Genomic DNA, 22,023 nt, shown 5'->3' on the forward strand with positions numbered 1-22,023 from the left:
TTAGAGCAGGTACAATACCAGGAAAGAATGGTGTATATGTCTAAGAACAGCCTTATAGAATGCTCATCCTAGCCAGTTACAGTGAGGAAAATAAGTATTTGAACACCCTGCTATTTTGCAAGTTCTCCCACTTAGAAATCATGGAGGGGTCTGAAATTGTCATCGTAGGTGCATGTCCACTGTGAGAGACATAATCTAAAAAAAAATCCAGAAATCACAATGTATGATTTTTAACTATTTATTTGTATGATACAGCTGCAAATAAGTATTTGAACACCTGAGAAAATCAATGTTAATATTTGGTACAGTAGCCTTTGTTTGCAATTACAGAGGTCAAACGTTTCCTGTAGTTTTCACCAGGTTTGCACACACTGCAGGAGGGATTTTGGCCCACTCCTCCACACAGATCTTCTCTAGATCAGTCAGGTTTCTGGCCTGTCGCTGAGAAACACAGAGTTTGAGCTCCCTCAAAGATTCTCTATTGGGTTTAGGTCTGGAGACTGGCTAGGCCACACCAGAACCTTGATATGCTTCTTACAGAGCCACTCCTTGGTTATCCTGGCTGTGTGCTTGGTCATTGTCATGTTGGAAGACCCAGCCTCGACCCATCTTCAATGCTCTAACTGAGGGAAGGAGGTTGTTCCCCAAAATCTCGCAATACATGGCCCCGGTCATCCTCTCCTTAATACAGTGCAGTCGCCCTGTCCCATGTGCAGAAAAACACCCCAAAGCATGATGCTACCACCCCATGCTTCACAGTAGGGATGGTGTTCTTGGGATGGTACTCATCATTCTTCTTTCTCCAAACACGTTTAGTGGAATTATGACCAAAAAGTTCTATTTTGGTCTCATCTGACCACATGACTTTCTCCCATGACTCCTCGGCAAACTTAAGTCGGGCCTGGACGTGTGCTGGTTTAAGCAGGGGAACCTTCCGTGCCATGCATGATTTCAAACCATGACGTCTTAGTGTATTACCAACAGTAACCTTGGAAACGGTGGTCCCAGCTCTTTTCAGGTCATTGACCAGCTCCTCCCGTGTAGTTCTGGGCTGATTTCTCACCTTTCTTAGGATCATTGAGACCCCACGAGGTGAGATCTTGCATGGAGCCCCAGTCCGAGGGAGATTGACAGTCATGTTTAGCTTCTTCCATTTTCTAATGATTGCTCCAACAGTGGACCTTTTTTCACCAAGCTTCTTGGAAATTTCCCCCGTAGCCCTTTCTAGCCTTGTGGAGGTGTACAATTTTGTCTCTAGTGTCTTTGGACAGCTCTTTGGTCTTGGCCATGTTAGTAGTTGGATTCTTACTGATTGTATGGGGTGGACAGGTGTCTTTATGCAGCTAACGACCTCAAACAGGTGCATCTAATTTAGGAAAATAAATGGAGTGGAGGTGGACATTTTAAAGGCAGACTAACAGGTCTTTGAGGGTCAGAATTCTAGCTGATAGACAGGTGTTCAAATACTTATTTGCAGCTGTATCATACAAATAAATAGTTAAAAATCATACATTGTGATTTCTGGATTTTTTTAGATTATGTCTCTCACAGTGGACATGCACCTACGATGACAATTTCAGACCCCTCCATGATTTCTAAGTGGGAGAACTTGCAAAATAGCAGGGTGTTCAAATACTTATTTTCCTCACTGTACCTATATTGCTTATAACAGGATCCACCTATGCAGTTTAAATGGATCGGCCTGAGTATGTGTGGCACACTTAGGGAGTACTCTCAAGGAGTACTAACAAGAGCAATTAAAGATTTGAACCCTGGAAAGAGCTACCTGTACAGATAACCATCCCCCAGAGGTGGACTTTAACTACACCTCTAGAACCACCCGACTATGCCACCCCAGAGGCTAATTTACTGGGGAATCGCCTGTTACAAAATCACCAAAAAGGTTCACAGGTTCGGTTTTAGCTGAGTCAGGATGCGAGACAAATAAAGTACAAACAGCTTTATTGAAGACCAATAAATAACATGTCCAGAAAGCAGAAAAGAAAATCAATATACGACATGCACATAAGTCTACCTCCACTCCAGGGCTGGGGCCTAGAAAAAAGACAAACTCGCACAGCAACCTTATGTGTGTTACATGTATGACCTGTTTTAGTTTAGTTTTCTATGTCTCCGTCTTCCTGCCTAGTTTGTTTCCATGGTTTTTTATTAATTAGTTCCGCACCTGTTTTCTGTTCCTCCCTGATTGCGTTCAGTATATATAGTCTGTGTTTATCATTCTTACTTTGTCTGCTATCGTTTTGGATTTATGTTTGGTTGTGCCCTTCTCAGTCTGTGAATAATTAAAAAGAACTCTTTATTATACTCCTTCGTCGTGCGCTTTGCTTTGCACAAAGACTCGTAACAGAATAGCAGACCCACAAAGTGAGTAAGATTAGCGGCGTTTTTTTCTTTTTCTTTCTGTTTATTTTTATTTTTTTCGTTACTCTCCCGGAATGGACTTGTCAGCCGTCCAACTCCTGTGCCTCGAGCAAATGGACCGTTCGCTGGAAGACCATACCAGGGACTTTCTCGATCTGGCATGCCTTTCCGAGCTGGCCGCGATTAAAGAGCCAGCACCATTTAAAGTGACAGAGCCTCTCATCGCCCCGGAGCCAGGGCTCAAGAACGTGACTGACCAGGTGTATGACCCGGCAACATTGTGCGTCGTGGGAATAATTGTGGAGATCGAGGGAATGGAGGATAACCCTGCCCACACTCCCACCACTGAGGGTGAGCTGTTACTGGACTCTGAACTGTTTGAATGAAGAGGAATTCTGGCTTCTCCCTTTCCCGCTGGTTCCGTCCAGCTCTCCAGTGCCGCTGCTGGTTCCGTCCAGCTCTCCAGAGCCCCTGCTGGTTCCGCCCAGTACTCCTTCCTCGGCCAGCTCCTCGACGAAAGTCTCAAGGAGGTTCCCACCCAGCCTCCCACTCCCTCCTCCTCTGTATCAGCCAGCCAGTCCTTCAGCCTTGTCTCTGCTGCCTCAGGAAAGCCCCTCAGCTCACCCTAAGCACGCCATGTCTGGTAGGTCGGTTGTGCTTCGGGACTTTCTGTCACCAGCTACCTCGGGGTTGGAGGATCCCCAGTCTCTGCCTCCAGCCTTCGAGACCCTGACTCCACCTTGGTCCTCTGACCCATCGGCTCCTGGCTCCCTCGTCTCCACCATGGCCCGTCATTCCACCAGCTCCACTTGCTCCCTCGTCCCTCCGGCTCTGCCTTGGTCAGTCGACCCCCTGCCTACTCCCCGGGACTCCACTCTTCCAGCTCCGCCTCGTCCCTCTGGCTCCGTTGGGCTCCTCCCTCCCTCCCTCCAGCTCCACCTTCGTCCTCTGTCACTCAGGCTCCGCTGCGGCATTCCGGATCCCCGCCTTTGCCTCAGTCGCCTGAGCCGCTGGCTCCGCCTAGGCCCTCCGGATCCTCGATGTCACCCTGGCTCTGCGTCTGCTCGGCTCCATCCTGGGCTCCTACTCCACCGGCATCATCTCGGCCAGTCGGCCCCCTGGTGTCGACCTGCCCGAACTCCACCATGGCTCCTCCCACCGTCGACTCCACCACGGGCCACTATCCTGGCTGGCTTCTGGATTTCCACCTGGCTCCTCCTGCTCCGGGCTCCTCCCTGGCTCCTCCCACCCTCCACTCCCCCTTGGACTGACTTCTTGGACTCTTTTTGTTTTTGCCCCTTTCCTGTTGCCTGCCCCTCACCCACTCCACGCCCGCCTCCTGAACCCCCACCCTCCCTCCCCTGTTGGACTGCTTTGTCGGCGCGAGGACGCATCGTTCCAGGAGGAGGCGATATGTTACATGTATGACCTGTTTTAGTTTAGATTTCTATGCCTCCGTCTTCCTGCCTAGTTTGTTTCCATGGTTTTTGATTAATTAGTTCCACACCTGTTTTCTGTTCCTCCCTAATTGCGTTCAGTATATATAGTCTGTGTTTATCATTCTTACTTTGTCTGCTATCGTTTTGGATTTATGTTTGGTTGTGCCCTTCTCAGTCTGTGAATAATTAAAAAGAACTCTTTATTATACTCCTTCGTCGTGTGCTTTGCTTTGCACAACAGACTCGTAACAATGTGCACACTCAGACCTCAAGGATGCTATTCCATCCCCAAGTGTTGGACACTGCACGCAGAATAAACCACCACCCAAACAGAGAAAGGGGCTTGCCCCTCACACGATCACTGGTACCCCAACTCCTGGAGAGAAAGCAAAACCACAATGAAGTCACACTAAATCCTTCACACACACAAACTCACCCACCCACACACACACACACACACACACACATACACTCTTATAAAATGAATGACAATTGAATCAAAAACAAAACAAAAACATAAAATTGCAAATAACCATAAATTCACCAATCTTAATTCAACAAAAAAAGAAACAAAAATACAGGTTCAAATAAGAATAAATTCACAACAAAATAATTTCAGCAAAAACGGAAAACAAAACTGCAATGCTCACAAAAAGATGTAAACCAAAGTAACTGTTGCATCCTTAGACCTTAAAATACAAAACAAAACTCGGTGGCGACGTCAGAATGAAGAGATACGCAGCAATAAATGTAAACAACGGCACGCCAAGCTTCCGTTCAGCTGATATTCGGTGTAGCCAACACTAGTAAACGCACTGGTAGCCTCAAAAGATGAACAGCTCTGCAGCACACTAGTTTGAGTTCACATACTCAAAATCTGCCGGTCAGGCAATTAATAGGCACCGTGCTGTTGGACGAGGCGGTCTGCACCCTACTGCTGCACGGGAAACAGCAACGCCAGTGTCCGTGTACGAGCTTGCAGCCAACAGTGCCCCGACGAGAAACCCAATTCAACGTCTCTCAATGCCTTGTCCTCCCCTTAGGTTTTTAGCTAAAAACAAAAAAACAAAACAAACTCATAATGGCAAAGCTAATCGCTTAATAGCATAACAAAGCCATAATTTAAAAACATCTCACCGGTTTACGTCAAATAAAAAATACTATCATCGGCTACATATGTAATATTTAAATATAATAGTACAGTTAAAGCAGTGAGCAAACAGCTGTTAGAAACAGTGGTGATGTTGCTGGGCTAAATGAATGTACATTAGATGCATGATGCATATTATGGAATGTACAAATTCTCCAGAATTACTTTGTTTGTGATGCTATCAACTGATCTCAGTGTTTGTTATTCCCTCAGGATTTTTTCAGCAAGTCGGATCCTTTCTTAGAGATCTACAGGGTAAATGATGACAACACTCAGCAGCTAGTGCACAGAACAGAGGTAAGACAACCATTTCTCTCTAAGATCTCTCTGTGATAGTGCTTAACTGACACTGAATCGCTCTCTCTTCCCCTCTGCACACAGACTGTCATGAATAACCTCAATCCCATGTGGAAGACCTTCAAGACATCCCTTAACTCACTCTGTAGTGGAGACCATGAAAGAATACTGAAGGTAAAATATGTCACTTGCTGTTGGAGATCAATGTGTATTTGACTTACACTAATAAATAAAAACATAGATCCATTTTAATTAATTTTTACATTTACATTAGCGTTTGCAATCCATGTTCCTGGCAGGTGGCAGGTTATAAGAAGCTTAGAAGAGTATGCATTGTGTTCGTAATTTTATGTATTTGCACTTGGGTAAAAATAGTCTGTGTTTTACCTGTCAATTCTACTAAAATTTTACTGAAAGGCACTTCAGCACTTTGGGAAAAGTTGTTTTATTATTGAATTAATGCAGACGTACATGTCAATGTTCAGATTTCCAGTGCATTTTGATGCAGTTAGTGAAATATAGACTCTTTTTATGCTGTTGCATAAGTGTACTTTTGTATTACTGGTTTAAATGATTACCTGGTGCCAGTTGCATAAACATAGCCACTATTTCAACCAATTAGGAGTAATAATAATAATAATCAGTCTTACTTTTCGGATTCAAATTAGACCAGTCTACCTTTATGTAACTGACTTTAAAACGTTATGATCAGTCTCAAAGAAAAATAATTAGATGACTAACTTTTTAAGACTAGCTTAGTGACAGAGCTAGACTAGCTTACACAGAAAGATGAGCAGTGCTGATTTCCATACTGCTTTGAAATTCAATGAGTGTTGCTGGACCACCGTGTGTGTTGAGATCAGATATCTGGCAGGAGTTCTGATCAGTCACATGGCCTGATTACACTGGGTCGGGATTATAAGGCTTGGTGAGCATGTATTTCAGCAAGGATTCACTAGGAATTCCCATGCGTTCTACTTAAATATGTGCATTTCATAATTTACCTCCCTCTTTTCCCTCTCTAGCCTTCTCTTGCTTTATTTATTCGTTCGTCATTCATCAAAGACTGCTTGATTTCATTGGGAAAGGAATTACTCAGGGAAAGTTTGAAATGAATGTGTTCAAGAACACCGATCTACATTAAAGTACCTTCTGTTAAATTATTATAATCATGACAGATGGATAGATGGATAGATAGATAGATAGATGGATAGATAGATGCAATTTATGTCCCTAATCAAACAGGCATTAAGCAGTAAACATTACAAAACATTACGATCAGCACAAACCTCACTGCTAATTTTGTGTGAAGTAGTATTCCTTTAGTTGATTCATTGTTTAACCGGTCGATATTAAAAACATAGGTACTACTAGATTTTGAGATATACTGTAAACATATACTACTGTTCAAAAGTTAAGATTTATTTATTTTTGTACATTTACAAACCTTCAGAAATCATTTTAAGGACTGTCTGTCATTCTATCGTTTAAGAAAAATTTGCCAGACAGTTGAAAACAGTTGTGCTGCTTAAAGGGGGCATAACACACAGTTTCACCCAATCTCATGTTAATCTTGAGAGTAGTACTGCATCCTTCATATCTCCAAAAGCTCTTTAGTTTTATCATATCAGAATCAGAATCAGAATGAGCTTTATTGCCAGGAATGTTTTCACATACGAGGAATTTGTTTTAGTGACAGAAGCTCCACAGTGTGACAGATTGACAGTGACAAGACACAGATAATAAAAATAATAATATACAAATATACAAAATAGACAATGTGCAAAATGGCAAAAACACAATATACAAAATAGACAATTTAATGTGTACAGGTATGTTAGGTGCAAATTTGAAATGTAAATACGTATGTGTGTTAAATAAATAAATGTATAATAGTGTTGTGTGTTCCACGTTTATTGTCAAGTGTTCATGCGATGAGGAAACTGAGGGAAGAAACTGCTCCTGTGCCTGGCTGTTCTGGTGCTCAGTGCTCTGTAGCGCCGACCAGACGGCAACCGTTCGAAGAGGGAGTGTGCTGGATGTGAGGGGTCCAGAGTGATTTTGCCAGCCCTTTTGCTCACTCTGGATGAGTACAGTTCTTGGAGAATGGGGAGGGTTGTACCAATGATTTGCTCAGCAGTCCGGACTACCCTCTGTAGTCTTCTGAGGTCAGATTTGGTAGCTGAGCTGAACCAGACAGTTATTGAAGTGCAGAGGACAGATTCAATGATGGCAGAGTAGAACTGTTTCAGCAGCTCCTGTGGAAGGTTGAACTTCCTCAGCTGGCGAAGGAAGTACAACCTCTGCTGGGTCTTTTTCACAATGGAGTCTATGTGAATGTCCTACTTCAGGTCCTGAGAGATGGTGGTGCCCAGGGACCTGAAAGACTCCACTGTTGTTACAGTGCTGTCCATGATGGTGAGTGGGGGGAGAGCAAGGGGGTTTCTCCTGAAGTCCTTTTTCATCTCCACGTTTTTGAGCGTGTTGAGCTCCAGGTTGTTAAGACTGGACCAGACAGCCAGCTGCTCAACCTCCTGTCTGTAAGCAGACTCATCACCGTCCTGAATGAGGCCGATGAGTGTGGTGTCGTCTGCAAACTTTAGGAGCTTGACAGAGGGGTCTGTAGATGTGCGGTCATTGGTGTAGAGGGAGAAGAGCAGTGGGGAGAGAACGCAGCCCTGAGGAGCTCCAGTGCTGATCGTACGGGTGCTGGATGAGAATTTAACTCTGGGGGTGCAGAGTTAAAAATAAATGAAAATTTTGTAACAAAAAATAAATAAAACTCATTTTATTAATTTTTATATTCATTCAAATTAATAGAAAAAAGAAGCCTAAGCCTACAGTGGCAATAAGCAACAATAAAACATGAATTAAGTCAAATTGATGGTGAAAGTTAAACTGACTTAGTTGTTTGTTGCCATGACTTTTTGATCATATTATTACCTGTAACATGTCTGTGCCGTACCCAAATCAAGAATTAACGACCATTTCTTCAGCCATTGCAATAGATATAGCAGAGAAAGTTCAAGAGCATCTATTTACCTCAGCAGCAGCCAGTTGCTTATTTTGATCTTTAATGCTAGAGCTTTCCTATTCTTTTAACAAAATGAATGCTTAAGGTTGATTCAGTATTACTCTTAATGAAAAAAAAATCATCATTTGTGTGGACACAACATCAGCAATACTACAGATAATAATACTGTCAAAGTAGCTTATTGTCACACTTTATAAAACCTTTATAAAGCCTTGTTTATAAAATGTTCGTCAACAAACACACTTGTGAAAAACTGCCCCGAAAAAACAAACTGCATTCACTGTTCACGTAACGCTAGGTTCTTCGGGAAGCTGAACAAGGTTATCTTTACCTTACAACCAAAAACACAGAAACACTCTTTAGAGACATTGTTCCCGAGCGAGTCCTGTGCAGCGCTGCCGAATGAAGAAAACTTTCCGAAACTTGTAAGAAACCCGGAAGTTTCTTCCCCCCAAACCCCGCCCACAAATATTTTTGGGGAAACCATGAAACTTTTTTTTTAAGATTATGTAATGGAAGTTCAAATAGCAAATGTTAAAAATAGCATTAAAGCACAGTGTTACACTGGAGTGATGGAGTCTGTGTACTCCATGAACTATCCATTTAACAATAAGATGCTTTGGGCCCCCTATAAACATCTCTTAAGGGCACCTGTGTGCCTCTTGTCCTGCTTGTAGTGCATAAGCATATGGCTGCATGCGGCCTCCCTTCTGCCCACTCATGACTGAACAGAACTCAGACCTTATTAAAGCAAATGGCTCAGCCTCATTTAGTAGCATGCCTCCATGCCATCTGCAGAATCACTCACGGACTAGGCTCAGCTCACAGCTGGAGCTCACCCCATTCCCAGACCTGCCCTTTAGGAGTCCATTAAAGCGCTGCTGTCACACCACTCTGAGCAAAGGCGATCCGTGTGGGAAACGTGTCTTCCTTTTAGAACCTCTGCTGAACACTTAAGGGAGTGTGTTGTTAACTCATAATGACTGTGATTGATTGGATCCTGCCGATATTCGACAGGCCTTATTATGACTCCACTAAAGCGTATTTGTTGTGGGCTAATGAAATATTAAACGTTATGTTTTCATTTTTCTTGTTGTGTACACTGACTTTCTCTATCAAACAGAGTTCAAATGATGAACTAGATGCTTCAGACGGACTCTCTCATTAACATTAAACTCTCAGCCTTTCTGCAGGATGCTTAACATCTTTTAGTTGTCATTTTCTTAAAAAGCTATATACTACCGTTCAAAAATTCAGAGTCAGATTTTTGGTAACATTTTACTTAAAGCCTTTATGTATAATGCCTTATAAAGGGTTATTAAAGGCGATAATGCATTACAATTATTCATAATGTGCGTTGTAATACATTATATCTTGTCATAAGTAATTATAACCAAATTTAAAATGTGTAACAATGAATTGATTAGTGTTACTGTATAATGTATGAAGTGTGGTTACAGTTATTCATGAGATTGTACAATGCATTATAAAGTGCATTACAAGTCTTAATTAATACATTAAAGCTACTTTTATGATGAATTATAGATAAAGGCTTTAATTAAAGTGTTACCAGATTTTTTCTTTTAAAGCACAACTGTTGTCAACATTGATAATAATAAGAATCAGCATCAGCATAGAATGATTAGCAAGTTTTGCAATTATTTCAATGTAGAAATGCTAGTTATTATGAAGGGGTTTACTGCTCTTTAGTTGTATCCTTTCTTACCTTGCTGCTTACTTTTTCATTTTCACCCCAGATGTTTCACAAATTACTAAGTTTTTTTATGAATTAGTAGTTTTTGATTAATTAGAATTTGTTTCTTTTTCTTTTAAGGCTGAAGTGTTTAAAGCTTTTAAAGCTGAAGCTATTTCTTTCTGAAAAGGTTTCCCTCAGAAAATCTTTTAACACTTTGTCTTCTATTGGTTGAGCAGATAGTCCTGCCCCCATCTAATGGCATTAGTTGAGCCAATCTTGCTGTTTCAGGCTGACGAAATGGCTACAGATGGCTTAGTTATAGTTGACGCATGCTGGTGTACAGTAAAAATCACACACATCAGCATTAAATTGTGCTTGTCTAACTCATTTCCATCTTGCGTCATAAAAGCATGAAAATGTTGAAACAGAATTGCGCTGGCTAAGTACTGTGTGAATGAAAAGCACCCACTATGCCCTGGTCTCCTCTTTTACAGCAACATTATATAATCAACCCCTGGTTGTCCTGAATATTGCAGAAAACCATCAAACTTTAATTAATTTGTAATGTCACTTTATGTTTAATGCATGAATGCATGGAGGACAGTGATGATAAGTTTGCTCCAGTTCTTCATGCTGTGTGTTCGGATTCCAGACATTTGTGGTGATCGGTGTTCTTTGTGGACCATATGTAGGCAACCAGAGTGGGTTCAACAAGAGTAGATGGTGTGCCTTATTAATATTCAATTTTAGCCGGTTGTGTTCTTCCCTTAACATCCAGTGTACAGTGTGGGACTGGGACTCGAACGGAAAGCATGATTTCATAGGGGAGTTTCAAGCTACATTCAAAGAGATGCGATCAGCAATGGATGGAAGACAGGTAACAGTTTTAAACTTGTTATTAAAAAATGTATCAATTTATTTTAGCACTTTCACATCCAACACACAGAGAACACCATCTACAAGCCAAGCAGCTTTTTAAATCCAGTTGACGTTATTTGATACAGCGCTGTGAGATATTCAGAGCAGGTTAAGCTACTGATGAGAAGGAACTAGTTTGGTTCAAAGTGTAATCAGCAAAAGTGAAAGATGAAAGAGGAATGAGGTTATGTGAGGAGATCTTCACGTAGGTCACCATCAGTTTAGTTTCTTCTATACTTTAACAGATTCTTTAGAGAACCTCCAGTATCCCTGAACTGAACGGCTGAATTTTTCTCACATATTCTCATCATCTAAAAAGACAGATGTATAGATAGATAGCTAGACAGACAGATAGATTCGGATTGATTCAATGATTGTTTGAATTACTGATTCATAAGATGATTTTTAATCTATGTAAGTGTACTGTGTATATTTGTTATGTACGTATAAATACACACACATGCATGTATATATTTCAGAAAAATATGTTATTTTTATATATTAAATATATTTATTTATAATATAAATGATATGAATATAAATGTAGACATATAAATACATGTAAATATTTTGAAAATATATACTGTATGTGTGTGTATTTATATATACATAATAAATATACACAGAACACACACATATATTATGTAAATAAAACCTTCGTGATTAATTGTTTGACAGCACTAGTCGATTCTTTGAAACCAAATCCATTTAAAAAGGACCTGACTTACACATACCAAAAAACATAATTGAACTCAAAATGACTGACTGCAAAAGGTGCTCAAATGGAATTATAAATGGAACAATTTAATTTAATGGCACAACTGATTGAAAAACTTGCTATAGAAATGCTATTTTGCGTTGTCTGCAAAACAATGTTGCTGTGCACTTTAAATGTCAGGCAAACACAATAAGTGTCCATTAAGTCATTCTTCACTTCTGTAATTTGAAGTTTGAGCTTTATTGCATTTCAGGACCACTATGCTGTTTACAAACTGGAAGCAAACTGGATAATTTCATTTTTTTTATGGTTGAAAATTTCACACAGAATGACCACATCCTCCTTAATAGTCAATAACGAGTATGTTCTGTGTAAGTGTTAAAGAGTATTCAGTCCCCATTAAATAGTCCACAATGTGCAGCTTGCTCTAAAAATGGATCCAGTGATTAACCATTACTGCTAAAGACTAAATTAGCCATTCTCTTTCTGATTTTGAAAACAATAAGTCATTGTCTTTTAAGCTGTCAGTTAATTGTAACTCTGCTAAAATGCACAGCTACAGCTGGATGACACCTCTTTCTCTTGTGAAGTCCCAAACGCTTTGGGCTGGTATCTCTATACCGCAGGCGTCAGTACCAGACTCTGCTAATTATTTTAAAACATCGCTTTCAGGCTCGACATCTTTCCTCATTATTATGACTGAAATTGTTGTTTTCTGAGTCTATTGTCTATTGGAGCACTTGTTTTTGGCCTTCGCTGCTCCAATGGGAAGCGATTATGCACCGTCTCACACATTCTAATGAAGCCATTATATTGTCCAGGATGTCTCAATCGCCCACTCCAACCAGTAATGATGGAAAGCTAATGGTTTGTTTTTATTTTTTATTTTTATATTTTTGAAACAATGCCAGGTCCAGTGGGAATGCATAAACCCCAAATATAAAGTCAAGAAGAAGAATTACAAGAACTCTGGGATTGTCATTCTGAATCAGTGCAAGGTAATATTTTTTCATCATAAAATGATCTCTCTAGAGGACTTTGTCTCCTCCCCGTAGGCCCTGTATTTCAAAAAGTGGCAGTGTCATGCTGTCAGCAGAGGCGTTGATTGTTACAGTAGATGGAGGTGGGAACTTCACACACGCTAGAATCATTCCATTCGGCTAAAATGTGAGATCCCAGTTCTGCAAATGGCCACTGAATTTGATCATAGCTGACATAAATTACAAGATAGCAACATGAAATTGCTTGAATTCACAATAACCTGTCCTTTTGTATCCACAGATCATTAAGATGCATTCCTTTCTGGACTACATCATGGGTGGTTGCCAAATACAGTTTACAGTAAGTCCAGACAGATACAACTCATGCTTTCTTAGTTGATGGAGCTCATTTATCTGTGTTTATATCTATAAACCGAATCATCCATTTTTATTTGTTTTCTCTGACATTAGCATAGCCGCCAGTTTTGTTTAATGAATTATGTTATTATTAGGCAGAGCACTCATGATTTATTATTCATTACCATGTACATGCTAATGAGAACAGGAAAAACAAAGTGTCATTCTAAATGTTTATTTTTTGCATAATTTATAAAGTAATAATTGTCTCACCTGCTAACAGCACTGCTATTTTCACATGACACTTTTGTGTGCACCGTAGTGTTTCATTATTTTTATTTTCTGTCACAATAGGTTCTTTCTGAATTGTTCTCATACAGATTCTCCTGAAAGGTTTTTAGAATGAAGTTTCAGTTAAACTGATCACATGTTCGTTTTATGAATTTATATAACATGCATTTTTAATAAGTGTTGATATTTCTCTAGAAAGCAAACGGGTAGACCTGCATTTTTTACAAACCTTTTCTTCTTAACCCTCTGGTTGTGTTCGGGTCAAATTGACCCAGAGAAGATTTTCTTTTTCCCGAAAATACTAGTTAACGTTATCGCATTGGACTCGAACTTACTGACTTTGTTCACATAGGGTATAAATACTTCTCAGAAATTTTCTTACAATTTTCGTAATTTTTGGTGGGTTTTATTTCACCTAGTCACACTTGTGGTGTTCCCGGTCAAAAATGACCAGACTCCAAACAGTTGCTTATAAATCTCTCATTATGCTATATTATCACCAAATATTAGATTCATTTTTTTTGTCAACTTGTTTTCTTTCATTTAGGTCTGGTTTTGTGTTTCTATTTGCATCTGATTAATCGTAGGCCTCATTTATCTGAGAGTAGGCACCTCATTTTTTGAGTGAAAAAAGCATTTTTTATGAATAATTTTCACAATAAGAGATAAAAAATTATGAAATTTAATTTAATTAGGAAGTTTGTCAAAAATGGCCAGCCATTGAAAGTGAATGGGGAAGATCACAAAAAAACATCACCATTACTCTGAGAACATGAAAGCCTCAAAACCTATTTTCATAATGTTTTGTCTAGAATATGTGATGAAAGAAAATATTATTTTGAAGTCAAGTGTGTGTGTGTGTGAGAGAGAGAGAGATAGAGAGAGAGTTATCATAAAAGCATATTGCATGCAGTTCATGGTAGGATGAAATAGGTGTAATACTCACAATAGTTTGTATGCATGGATGTGTGTGTGTGTGTGTGTGATAGCGTGAGTATACATGCATCCACACATGCACAGGTCCAAGGCCTTTATGTTTGCAAGCACAACATGCTCCTGAACACTAGTTGTTTCTCTTACTTTCATTCTTCCCCATTCACTTTCAATGGCTGGCCATTTTTGATAAGTGTGACTTTGTGCAGTTTTGTATAAAATTAAAGCATTTAAAAGCAAACTTCCTGATTAAACATTAAAGCACACTAGTGTGATAAACAGCACAAATTTTCATAATTTTTTATCTCATATTGTGAAAATTATTCATAAACATGCTTTTTTTCACACAAAAAAACGAGGTTCCTACTCTCAGAGAAATGAGGCCTACGATTAATCAGATGCACAGAGAAACACAAAAACAGTCCTAAATGAAAGAAAACAAGTTGACAAAAAGATTGAATCCAATATTTGGTGATAATATAGCATAATGACAGATTTATAAGCAATTGTTTGGAGTCTGGTCATTTTTGACCGGGAACACCACAAGTGTGACAGGAATCCGAACACAATCAGAGGGTTGGTACATGTACTGTAGATAAATGCTATAAAATCCATATGGGTTATTAATGACTAATTTGATTAAAAACACACACACACACACACACACATACATAGAAAGCACAAACATTGAAAAAACATTAAATTATATGATTGCATCAACATAAATTTTTGATGAAATGTAGTTAAGCTTAATGAATTAATAAAACATATGTTTTAGCAAACGTTTGAGTTGGTAATAGAGACTATTTCAAGACATTGGGTATAAACTATAGGTATTTCCCCCTGATTTGGAGTGTTACGTGTCAAATTTTTTTATTTTATTGGTTGTGCTCCTAAAAATTATTTGAGCACCACTACTTAAAATGACATGGGTTTTATGATCATGAGAAACAAAGTCAGTGAAGTCTGTCCATGCTATTGATTTTTGGTCCATGACTTTTGGTATTTATAGGAAATATTGTGTTAAGATGTACGTCATAACTATACAAGCCAGGTATATTTTATGGCAGCGCCTATTTGCACTGTGTAAATAGCAATAGAGGCTATTTACACTAAGTGAAAATAGCAGGATTTTTTGCAATTTATACTACTTATTGCAAATAGTGGCAATTATCTGCACCTCAGTATTGTAGTACATTATAAAACAGTATGCAATAATAAGTTATTGAGTGTAAATTTTAATTTTAATTCAAATTATTAAATGGATGCCACCTTATTGGGACAATAAAGCCCTCCCTACACCTACCCTAACCCTACCCGATACTTTATTTTCAACTTTTTGATTATTTCCTTCATTTTTATTGAAAATAAATTATTTTCTGATGTGATGTGAAATTTGAAAAGGGAGAAAAAAAGTTCACCAAAAGATGGATTCGAACGCAGGTTGTTCGCGTCAAAAGGAGTACGACACGTTTTACCATCAGTGCCACTGGAGCTGACGACTGATGAGCTTTTTTTGTAATGTTGACTAGCCCAATCACACGCTGGTGGGCGGAGTTAGTGTAAATAGCCTCTGCCAACAAGGCAGGCTAATTGCACTTAGTGTAAATAGACACTTCGATATTTTATTTACATAGGTAGCCCCACGCCTACATTAATTCATGCATTTTACAGGTTTATGCAATCTGTTTACTCTCTGTCAATGCTGTTAGGAGATGGCGCTCTGTAGCGATTCTCCACATGGTGTATACATTTTGAGTAATTAGCGTCAAAGCACTACTTTGATTGCTACTTGTCTTTTCAGGTAGCGATTGATTTCACAGCCTCTAATGGGGATCCTAGAAACAGTTGTTCGTTACACTACATCCACCCCTACCAGCCTAACGAGTATCTGAAAGCTTTAGTCGCAGTGGGGGAGATTTGCCAAGACTATGACAGGTGAGCTGGCTGAACAGCCAATCAAATCCCAACTTCAGCTCTCTAGGTTCTCGACTTTCTTTCATACACCAGTTGTTTGGGTTCACACATTTGTGAGTCAGTTCTATTTCTCAGAGTGTGCAGTATTTTGACAGTATAGTGAGTAAAGTAGAGTCCCAACATTGGGGTTTTATTTTTTTATATATATAATGTGTAGGCTGTCTAAAAGATAAAAATGTGAAAGAAACAAGGGGTCAAGGTTTGGCTGGTTAGCATGGTCCCAAAACCTTGTAGATGTGGATGCATCATTCACCATTGATGACCATTCAAAAGTAGCCATGCATTCTGACTGAAGAACATTTTTTACAAGAAAAAATATAAATATTTCATGTGATAGTGGGTGTTTTACCCACAGTGACAGATTTTTTTTTTCTTTTTGAAAAACTGAAAGCCCTGGAGCACAGAGAGCAATATGCAGGTCACACATTTCTTTATACGTGATGATATGGTGGCTTGGAAGCCCGTTTGAGACTAGTTTCCTTAGGAGAAAACACCATCTGGTAAGTCAGTGACTGACTTGCTGCTGTAGGCACACAGCTAATATGAAGAAAAGTGATATCCTGAACTTCAGAGATTAAATGGGAAAAACTGTTGTAGTGACAGAACCAAGACACAAAACTGAAAACTTAATTTACAATGCTTTTCACTTCAAACAGTAAACAGAGAGTGGTTAATTGGAATTTATGAAAAACATTGTTTTATTTTGATCCCAATTTACATACCTGCTCCATTTTGCTGTAAAAACAGTAGCATGTGTCATCCACAGACTGGGACTGTTGTAATTAAACATATGGTAAAGACAGCAAAACAAGGTGGGATTAAACTGTACATTTTGACAGGCAGCCTGTTATTTTCAAACCTTATTTTATTAGACCTGTGACCTTTGCATTTTAACAGTTGGTGATTATTTAGAAACCCCGAAGCAGTTTTTGGATAACATGCTAAATCCCAGTGTTTTTTGACCACTGTAGATGAGCTGTTATTTCAGCTCTCTGAAAGGTCATTCAAAAGCTCATTTCCAGCACCATGTCGAGTTCCGGCATTACTCCACAAGAAGATGAATGCACATCCATCAGAACGTTTGGTTGGGATGAAATTTGAAATCACAGCACTTGCTGATTTGGCAGGCACTAACAATAACAATTATGCAAATCTTTGTCTATTACAAATGAGCAGTGATGAGGGGCCACTGAGACAGGAAAGCATGATGAGAAATTTGGTAAGTAATCCCCAAGATCCTCAATTCCTGCCAGCTCTAATCTCCTGTCTGCTTTCGTTTCCATGCAGTGACAAAATGTTCCCAGCGTTTGGCTTCGGTGCTCGAATACCTCCAGACTTCAAGGTAACTTCTTTATCATTTATAGTGACGGGGGTGCAATGGAATTTTTGCATTAATGGGAAGAATAGTGAACGATGCTTCTAATTATGCTACCGCTGGAGTAATGTATGAACTAATATCAGCAGGTTAATTTCCCTCCGACAGATAATGTGCCTTTGTGTTGAGCTGAGAGTATTTTGTAGTCATCTTAGGCTTTAACAGTTTTGACTAGATAGATTGAATATCTGGATGTAGTCTTCATTCCAGATTTATTTTTTAAATCTCTTTAAAGTACTCAAACAAATAGTATTGAAAATCATGTGTTTATTTACAGCGTGAAGTGAAGGGTCTTGATTCCCCCTGAATGTACTTTATCCTGCTTATTTCAAGACTACTGACTTCACATAAATAAGTAAATAAATGTATATTAAATATTGATTTAAGTTTGATTTATTTATTATGTGAGAAGATAGAGACAGCAAATATGGCTGAAATATGAAACTACTGTAGCACAGCTATGTAGAAATCAGGTGCCTGGAACAATTATGCAATTTAACTACAGAATGCAGCAGCTGACCAGTTATAATCAAGACAGCATGACTGTGAGATTAAACAAGAGTTCAGTTAACAGGATGTTGAGTAATTTCTGACTCAAAAGGGAGTAATGTGGTCATAATACCATAATATCTGCTTTTGATAATTGATTTTTGCAATGAATTATTTTGCACAAATGATTCTTGCAACAGTTCTGGAGTCAACATTACACTAAACCGATCACAGCAGTTCTTGAGTCAACAGTACCAGTTAAGATTGAATATGACAATGAATATAATATAAATGAGTAGATAAATGTGTCTACATATGACTTTAATAATGTGTTTGAGTGATGTCAGGATGTCAGAATTATGCGTTGTTGTAAAAAGAACTGGTGAACCGTGTTTTTGAACTAGTTCACTGAAGGGAACAGTCCAAAAGAATCACTTTGCGGAAATTAATTTAGACTTCCCATCACGTGTTGATTCAAACCCAAATGACTCATCATTTTGAACAAACTGGTTGAGTGAATAATTCAATGACTCATAAAGCCAGTCACATGTTTTGCTCCTGAATGAAATGGTGTTTTTGAATAGTTTGAGTGATTGATGACTTATAAAAGCTGTGATTTGTCGCCACCTACCGGTGTAATCCTGACCAGACAGCAGCTATGTTTTCATCACCCTGTTTTTATGAGCATTTTTAAGTATAGCATCAGAAACGATTGATGGAAATGCCGAATTAAAAAAAAAAAACCCTCTTAATTCACAAAAAAGTGTTTACGCTCACTTGAGGTGGTTTTTAACTTGTGCGAAAAAGAGTTAATGCAAATAATGGGCGATAGAAACAGATTTACCAAATAAATTCCTCTACATCAAAAAAAGTCATGTGATTTTGCACGATGGGACAGGATAACTTGCTTCTCCTACTTTTCTTAGTGATATTTAGTAGCAGTTTATCAGGAAGTGACAATTCTGTTCTCTCGACTCATTGGATGGAAACAGTGCAAATTTGCAACTTTGGATGAAAATGTAGCTAGTGAAGCGTCCCTGCCGTTGGGCTATATATCAAAACTCTTGGAAAGCTGCTCAGCTGATCAAATTCAAAGAATTATCAATTGTATAATACTGTATATGGCATGAATTATTCTCAAAGAGTATTTATTCTTGCCACAAATAGCCTAAGAAGGTTATGTTTCTTTTTTCTTTCTTTTTACTTCAGGTTTCACATGACTTTGCAGTAAACTTCAACGAGGACAACCCAGAATGTGCAGGTATGATGAAGCATTTATCCCAACATTTTATCTATTCCAGACCATATATCTTAAATGATCCTTTCAGTGCAGATTCATTAACTTCCCCATGCAACCTTTGCCCACTGGGACTGAACTACTTAAATCCTCAACATAACATTGGCAAAGTCAAACAGTCCCCCACACAAAGGAGATCAATATATGCATAGCTGAATTACAGAGCTACGCTATTGACAAAGGTGGACACATTAATGTTTAATGCTGCTATTAAATATACGGCCTGAGGGGAATGTCTAAAGGAGGGAGGCCTGGATGACGTTGTTGTCACACTCTCCCCTTCCCCAGTAATTAGTCTTTCTGGTCTATGACAGCAGGTAGAAATGACTGTCAGCACAAAAAACGATGTTTTAAGGCTTGGTGAAATGATAATGGCACCTTGCATTAGATCAGAACTTCTTGTACAGAGTTTAAGGACATTGTTAAATTTTGTAGGTTTACATATTTTATTACAATTTGTTACCACTCTGCTTTTTATCTAACCACCCTGTGCTGCAAATGATTATTTTTAGTTCGTAATCTCTTGGTAGGCTTGCATCATCACAACCTGTTTAAACTTTGAAACTCGTGTCTCCTAAAAGGGTGGCTGCAATCAGAGAGTAAAGATGAAAATATAAGAACAACGAATGCTTGAAATACAGAAACAGATGGGAAAGTAAAGTAATATAAATGATAATTCTGTTGTTATGAGAAAGCCTCTGCCAAGCCATCTATGCATTCAAAAGTAACCCAACTCTCTTTGGGATGGCGTTGGCTTGGAAGTCAAGTCAGAAGTTGCAAATGATTGGATTTTGTATTTAGTTTGCTCTCAGTTTGTGTTTGGTGCTTAGCTTTCCCATCATCCCTGTCTTTAGCCATGAGCAGGATAAATTGATCATCGCTCCAGTGTATTGGTGTCACTTGATTTCCCTTGCTATTTCTGTTCCACCTCTATCAGCGCAGACACAACAGGGTGGCGCCCAGAATGGGCACAGACCACTCAGCTTTTGATCAAGCAGCCAGGCCTGTCTCTTCCAGGAATAGCAAATGGCTTGCAGCCCCACCAGGACACATGCCAGCCAATCTACCCCGAGCAGAGAGCGCACCTTTCCACCCTGGTATTGTCTGGAAAATCCAGCATGACAGTTTTGCGGTTCCACCGAGACACACAGTACGCTTGAATAGTGTGAACCTCATTGGTGTGCAATTATAAGTACAGTAATTTTTACTTTCTAAATATTGACAACCCGTTGTAGATGTAGCTTTTGGACCGATCAGACACACATCTATTTGTTATATTCAGTGTTGGGCAGTAACTAGTTACTAGTAATTAGTTACTGTAATAATATTACTTTTTGCAGTAACTAGTAGTGTAACTAATTACTAATAAGATTTCAGTAATAATATTACAGTTACTTTCCATAAAACAGCTTAGTTACTTAGTTACTTTTGATGCCTCAACCCCGCTGATTTAAAATCTAACAATCAAATAATTGCACATGCATGTGATGTCCCCAGTGCAGCAGACAAGCTTGGAATATGGAAAAGCAGATAGAAATATTGCATTATCGGCATGTGGTACATTATATTAATATAATATAATTTAAAATATTTTTGGAAAATTAAACCGTTTCTTACAAACTCATGTGATTTGATAAAATACATAACGAAATTTAATCGCATATGGGTAACAGAAAAATTACTTCAAGCTACACATGGCAATTAATGAGATTAATACAACACTTCTACTTGAATGCCACTATCAATCAATATTGTGTGTTTGTAATAACTTCTGACTGCGATCCGATGTGGATTTCGGTCAAATGATGAGGCAGAAATATGTTGTTAGTAACATTCTAGAAGAATTTGATCTGGAAGATACACAGATACAACTTCTGTGGGGCGTGAAAAAAAAGTAATGTAACTAGTAGTGTAACTAATTACTGTTGCCATAAAGTAATAAGTAAAGTAACAATATTACCTTTGAAAGGAGTAACTAGTAATGAGTAATATATTACATTCTTTGAGTAACTAACCCAACACTGGTTATATTTAACAAATAATCTCTTATGCCCCCTCAACCAACCAAAGGGCCAACTATGAGGGTCTGTGGACCCTTCCCCAAAATGCGTCTAACACCTAAGAAAGGCAGAACAGGCCTCTGGTTCCATGGTAACCCATCAGATAACACTAGTTTTATTGCTCAAAGGAATGCAGGCAGAGCAACTCTCACTACCTTTTTCCTATAGGAAAGACATTATGCCATAAAAATGGACTCTTCTCTGATTAATTCATAGAAAAACCTTTCTTTGAATGAACACACATATCTTCAGGTCATTGTGTATATTATTACTGTTCTTGTATATGTTCTTGTGTATTGTATACTGTCTTATGCATGCTTACGATAGATCACTAGTTAAGATCACCTCACTCATACCATGTTTGGTCTCTATCAATTCGTCTTCAGATGATCTAATTGAGAGTGAATATTACATGTTGATACCTATGCAACATATTAGTGTTCTAAGAATCTTTAGTAGCTTGTGCATTAACCCCAGGCGAATTACCTATGCAAATTACCATGTTCAGAGACAAAGAGTCGTAAAACTTTCCCTCCAAAAGTTCAGGACTCCATAGCACCTGTATAGCAGATAAAGCTCTCACATCAGTGATGCCCCTCCAGTCTGCGGTTCTTTTAGATTCTGAGAAGA

At 38.8% G+C, this 22,023-nt stretch overlaps 1 protein-coding gene across 3 annotated transcripts in view; it reads left to right on the forward strand.

The window, feature by feature from the left end:
* cpne4a (copine IVa) overlaps positions 1–22,023 on the forward strand; it is a 68,462-nt gene that overhangs the window by 36,433 nt on the left and 10,006 nt on the right. For all 3 annotated transcript variants that reach the window (XM_058747775.1, XM_058747774.1, XM_058747776.1), the window contains 8 exons: positions 5,185–5,268; positions 5,353–5,442; positions 10,777–10,875; positions 12,546–12,632; positions 12,916–12,975; positions 16,000–16,133; positions 17,460–17,514; positions 19,246–19,297. In XM_058747775.1, the coding sequence (XP_058603758.1) occupies positions 5,185–5,268; positions 5,353–5,442; positions 10,777–10,875; positions 12,546–12,632; positions 12,916–12,975; positions 16,000–16,133; positions 17,460–17,514; positions 19,246–19,297 (661 nt within the window). The remainder of the gene's footprint in view (positions 1–5,184; positions 5,269–5,352; positions 5,443–10,776; positions 10,876–12,545; positions 12,633–12,915; positions 12,976–15,999; positions 16,134–17,459; positions 17,515–19,245; positions 19,298–22,023) is intronic.

This window comes from Onychostoma macrolepis, chromosome 16, assembly GCF_012432095.1.
Source record: "Onychostoma macrolepis isolate SWU-2019 chromosome 16, ASM1243209v1, whole genome shotgun sequence".
NCBI classification, from domain to species: Eukaryota; Metazoa; Chordata; class Actinopteri; order Cypriniformes; family Cyprinidae; genus Onychostoma; species Onychostoma macrolepis.